We start from the raw sequence: 6,000 nt of genomic DNA on the forward strand, positions 1-6,000 counted from the left end.
ACTTGCTGAACTGAGTTGTTTTAAATTACCAATTTCTGGTTTTATTTTCAGCTTGCATGCCCATCAGCGTTCCAGAATGTGCAGTCGGCTTGGATTACACGGAAACCATGGCTACCTACGACATCGGTCTCTCTCCCGAAGACGTGGCCAATGTGTTTAGTTCTCTATCGGTCATATTTGAGAGCGGCTGTGGAACCTTCTTCAGACCCTTCATATGCTCTACCTTTGTGCCTCAGTGTAGTAATTTCCCACTCCCACCGTGCCGTGAATTATGTGAGGTATCTGTCAGGAAGTGTCTGGAAACCTTCGAGGGACTGATGACGGAGGAACAGGTGGAGGAACAGTTGATACCACAGGGAGGTTTGGGTGGCGGTGCTGGTTGTGATGCGCTGCCTAGTCAAGACGATGGACAGTGCTACAATGGTAACGCCCTATCTCAATTCATAATCTAGGACGAGTTCCGGACAAGTTGCGTGTGGAATCATTTGGTTTGTCTGGAAGAAGCTCGGCATTGTCACGGACATGACCCAGGGAAAGTTTCATTAGCATCTGCCTGACTCACCGATACTGATATGCGGGAAGATTGCAGGGAGGTTATTCAGAATCTTGCAACTTGTACCCGATACAATGTCCGCAACTTGTCCTGAACTTGTCCTGGATATGAATTGAGATGGGCCCAAATCAGACAATGCTAGCTTAACGCTCCGCCTTCACATAGGCTGAAATTAGACACAAACGCTGATCAGACGTAAACTATTGCACAGTCAATTTTGATCTCTCGCAATGCACTTCCATGCACTTGTATTCTGCAGAATGTCGCAAACAGTTGCAAGATGTCCACTGTTTGACTGTAGTACATGTTTCACTCTCAGCATCAAGTTGTGCATCTTGGATATATGAGCAGTGGAAATGTGTACTGAAAAGTCTAAGATCAGAAAGGCATCTTTGTGTAATGCAACAGATGATATTTTTGGGTTTATCAACTACAGCCTTTGTGCTGTTCATAGCTGCAAACAGGCTAGCTTTTTTGCACTACCCTCTACTTGTACATTCAGAACGTTGGCCATCAGAAAAACTCAAAAGAAGTTTTTTTTGTAACTTTTCAGAAATACCAGACTTGCTAAACCGTCACACTTTAAGTGTTTGGGCCCGATGTTTTCCCTGATGTTTTCTCCTGATGCACCTTCTGATGTCTATTTTTCTCTCTGTGCAGTGAAAGAGGTCTCCGTTGGTGAAGTGGCGGGCTTGGGCTCAGAGGAAGGCGTCGGCGTTTCCGTTGACTGTACTTACAACCTGTTGCCTGGTATTCAGCCAAAATGGACCACTCCCGACGGATCCAAAGTCAAGACAGGTAGGCAATTCATTCCTGAAAATGAGTAGATACGTCATGGATCCATTTCGACCCGTCTACTTGATCCTTCTTTTGTCCGGAAGACCTGTGTATGTGCTCATAATGAAAAGACAGTTAAAGATGCATTTTACCTTGAAAAATAGATTTCTGTTTTTGTTTTCAATTGCTTTTTTTTCCCAGCAATATAAAAGTTGTACACTTTTGAATGAGACAAACTAAAAAATCCACCAACGTTTAGTTATTGAAGTACTTATTCACAAATTTGAATTATTGACCGCCAGACAATAATTTGGCTATCGCGGGCGGGTTATTTGTGCACAAAATGAAGGCCCTTTTTATCAGATGCCCAAAATGTTTTGTTAAAAAAACATACAAATGGAACACTTGTAAGGGGAAAAACAAATCAACACGTTGAAGAGCATGGGAATGCAACTTTAACTGTCAGCCAATAATTCTTTGCATTTACTAGTTTAGTTTTATGACGTTCTTGCCAATCATACATTTTGTCTTCTTTTTTTGACATCAGGAGACAAAAGAAGGGTCCGCGCCATCCACGTATCGGACACAGTGACTCGTTTGCAGATTGACAACCTCCAACCCAGATACAAAGGTGTGTACACCTGCTCCGGCCTGGAATACTCGGTGACTGTTGAGCTGTAAGATGGCAAGCACAAACACCTGTGCCACATTACTAATTGATTGGATTTGGTAGACCATGTCACCTGTTTCAAAAACCGAATGTTGTGGACACACGATGTCAACTTTCAGCAAACAATACCACTCTGCACAGCATGTAGGTCTCTTAAAACATGAGTGGAATTAAAAGACTCACTATTTACTGTTTGATGTGGGGGCATTTTATAGTTCACATCACTTATGCAGTGTAATCGTAAATAGATATTGTTATATTTTGCATGCAAAACTGTCATTTTTATACAATGTATATACTTGTATTAATTGACCACCAAGGTATGAGTAAATTAGGCAGATGAGGGACTGCGGGTTTTCATAAATAAAAATTCAACAAATAGTTCTGAAACAATTATAAATATAGTGTCGGAGCATGTTTAAAGTTCAGAAATTTATCAGAACTTGACACTGAACAAAATCTGTCTTTGTTACCGTGCACACACAAACACCCATCTGATGACTGTCATGTCATTGCCAAAATGAAACATAGGTTCTCTTCCCCGATGTTGAGCACTGCCGTTCTAAACTCACTAGGGACAGTTAGAAATGATCGCATACAGGATGCGTATGCAGCTAGTGGTTTAACAAGTGATTTTTCAGAGCCGCATATTTATCCTGTACACGGTCCATTTCTTATGGTTCCTACCATGTTTGTGTCTGGAGGGGCAGGTCATCTAGGGACAGTTTGAATACTATTGATGTCGCAAAAACTCATGTTTGCCAATGACAATTGATCCTATTGTTTTAAATATCCGACTATTTGCTTCTATTTTGCTCAGTAATTGAGAAAGTGAGTAGGGACCCAAAAAGTGTGTTTTTGTGTATTTGTGACCAACACTGTAGCTTTTGAACCTGTACATGTTAATTACATTGTAATCTTTGAGTGTTTATGATTGCTGTATTATAGTGCACAGTTTTAGAAGTGATGTTTGTAAGTAAAGTTTATTAGCTTTTTTCAAAAATTACTGTTTTACTTCGGTACCTGAATGTAGAGCATAATTACACACTGTGAGAAAATAACATTTTAATATTCGAGTGTCTATATTATGACAATGCATAATGTGTCATCCGACCTTGAAGTTTGCCACAAATAAAATTGATTTAGAGCTTAAATATGTACAAGTATAATACAATAAATACAATCAGTTTGGAGTCCAAAAATAAGTTCATTCTTTTATGTCAACCTCCTCCTGCATGCTAGAATGACTGACACTGTTACTTTTTCGATATTTTGTATGGTACTTATATTTTACGAAAGAAATAAAACGTTTATATGCAAGACAAAAACTGCTTTGTGTGCGGACAGTCATAGATTTGGTTTGTTTGATGGTGAAATTTGCATTAAAGATGCATTCCCATGCTCTGTAATAAATGTGGGTTTTTTTCTCCTAACGTATTTTCAATTTGTATGTTTTGTTTTAACGAAAAACTGCTACATGTATATGCAGATTGTAGGCGTCTGCAACCCTCTGAAAAAAGGAATTTCATATGTGCAAAAAATAACCTGCACTTGGAGCCGAATTATTGTCTGGCAGCCAATAATTCGAGTTTTATTAATTATATTTCAATAACTAAACGTTGGTAGATTTTTTGTTAGAAAAATAGCAATTGCCAGGAAAATAGCAATTGAACACCAACAAAAAATCGATCTTTTAAGGTGAAACTGAATGTAGCACGAGGAATGCATCTTATATAATAGGACTTTCATAAATATGCATTTTTTCCATTAAAACTATAGTCTTCTTGGAAAGACTGTACAGTTGTAAACCAGAACCCATTGGCTTGGACAGGATCCTACTGAAAATGTGAACTCAAAGAAGGACACTTGTATGCAGTAACATACCCACACATAATTCACAGTATTATTCGCGCATGCAACTTCCTCGGATCTGCTAACTTCCTTTGGATTTTTTTTGTTTTATAAAGTATCTTATAACACCGAAGAAGATCGCATGGCGTAGATTTAGACGACATCTCTTCTTTTCTCGTTTCATTGAGTGCCCCCTCGTGCTTGTGTTTGTGTTCTCTTCTGCCGTTGCATGAGTATCTCTTGAAGTGTGATATTGGTGTCAAAGTGGTGACATGTACTGCTTAATGTAGGCCAAACAACATGCAGAAGCTGCTTAAACGTTTGGGTTGCCTGTCGGTATTATGTCAAGAATCCTTATTTTCAAGGTGTATAGGCGATTTGTATGCCATATTGGATGTTGTGGTAACGCGATGCCAACTTTCAGCAAACTCTTCACTTCTGCACTGCATGGAAGCTCAAATATAAACTAGTTTAATTTTCTTCTTAATCATTACGTTGCAACCGTATCAGCGAAAAAGAAAAGGAGGGGGTGACGGCCACGCCCCTCCTCCTTCCACTTTGGGTGTGTCTGGCGGGTTGAACCTGCGACCTCCGGATAACAGCGTTGCGTTGCTCTTAGTCTTATTACCAACTGAGCTATCCAGCCCTATATGTTGGGTAGCTAAGTTGGTAATAAGAGCACTGGAATGGATATCCGGAGGCGATCCTAGGTTGGTTCAAGCCTGGTCGCTCCAGTCAATTTCTTTGTTCAACTTTTCAATTGATATAATTCTTATGGTGGTTTCCCTGTGTGGTTCATTTTGAAAATTTGTAATAAAAAGCTGTATCCTCTACGTGTGATCCCCGTTTGGACAGTATCAAGCACTAAAGGCTATAGACCAAGTGTGGCTTTCCTGCCAAAACCTGTTAACATTGCAAGTGCAATTAGTACCGGTACATTGTACCCTCCTTCCTCCATGATTGTACAAAAATGTACTTTATGTACCAAGACAAAGAGCCAAATAAAAAGGGAAAGTACGGTAACCTTTTGATTGTATCACTATGCATGCAATTGCTCAAGGTTTTTTTATTTATTCCATCTCCCGTGTTGAAGTTATTTCTGTTTTCCTTAGGCCAAAAAAAAAAGTCTCCGGTTTCTGGTATGGAGCTTGCCCAAAAAGTGGTGTGGCGACGCGGCTTTTTTTTTTTTTACACTGATTTTTTTTGCTTCAAATGTCGGCTGATGACTGCAAATGGTGCCCGACTAAACTTAGGGCCCCCCCCCCCCCCCCCCAAAAAGTCTCCGGCTTCTGGTATGGAGATTGCCCAAAAAGTGGTGCGGCGACGCGGCTTTTTTTTTTTACCTGATTTTTTTTGCTTCAAATGTCGGCTGATGACTGCAAATGGTGCCCGACTAAACTTAGTGCAAATTAATATATGGGAGTCCAGAGAGGCCACATAAAGCTTATTCTCGATCATAACCCCCTCTGAAAACACGTTAAAATTGTGCAGCACCAGGATTCCAGTCAAACCAGTGAGTTTGGCGGTTTTGAGACATTATCTTTCATTGAAAAAAAAACTTTTTCATTTTGCCGACGCGCATGGCTACGGCGACGCGCGCGCATACCAGAAACCGGAGACTTTTTTTTTTGGCCTTAATAGACATGCGCCCACAACAAGTGAGTGACAAGGCTAAAGGCTAGGACAGCCAGGCTCTCTCTGAACCGTCCGATTAACCCCCCAACCTCGTACCTGTTACATACTCGTACCAGTCACTACCGCTGGCAATGGGGAGGTGGTGGGAAAGCAGGCGAGTTGCTGCCTAGCGCGCTATCCGGATCCATATTCGCTGAACTTCGTGTTCTGAAAGTCATTACATCCCAGCCCCATAGGGTGGAGCAAACGAGGGGAAATTTGACAAGATGGCTGTCCGGTCGAGAGCGGGAAGGATCTTGTTTTGTGGATTGGTGTACTGGTCTCTGATGCTTCTCAGTGTTGGAGGAAATGAAGTTGGTGAGTTTACCTTTTAGATCTGTGAAGCTTATCTGTAACTTAAACTTGAAAAGGTTGAACAGGTACTGTTGATCTTGTGATCTCTGCTTTGAAAGCACAGCACTTACTTGGTATACTTACTTACTTACTTGGTATACCTGGTTGATTAGTCCTCTTC

General features: G+C 40.8%; 1 protein-coding gene across 6 annotated transcripts in view; it reads left to right on the top strand.

The window, feature by feature from the left end:
• The window catches only part of LOC119740207, a 38,126-nt gene extending 34,797 nt beyond the window's left edge, over window positions 1-3,329 (top strand). For all 6 annotated transcript variants that reach the window (XM_038215415.1, XM_038215418.1, XM_038215417.1 and 3 more), the window contains 3 exons: window positions 52-423; window positions 1,214-1,351; window positions 1,878-3,329. In XM_038215415.1, the coding sequence (XP_038071343.1) occupies window positions 52-423; window positions 1,214-1,351; window positions 1,878-2,011 (644 nt within the window). In that variant the 3' untranslated portion in view covers window positions 2,012-3,329. The remainder of the gene's footprint in view (window positions 1-51; window positions 424-1,213; window positions 1,352-1,877) is intronic.
• Window positions 3,330-6,000: the final 2,671 nt, after the last annotated feature.

Source organism: Patiria miniata, unplaced genomic scaffold, assembly GCF_015706575.1.
Source record: "Patiria miniata isolate m_02_andy unplaced genomic scaffold, ASM1570657v1 HiC_scaffold_5, whole genome shotgun sequence".
Lineage (NCBI taxonomy): Eukaryota > Metazoa > Echinodermata > Asteroidea > Valvatida > Asterinidae > Patiria > Patiria miniata.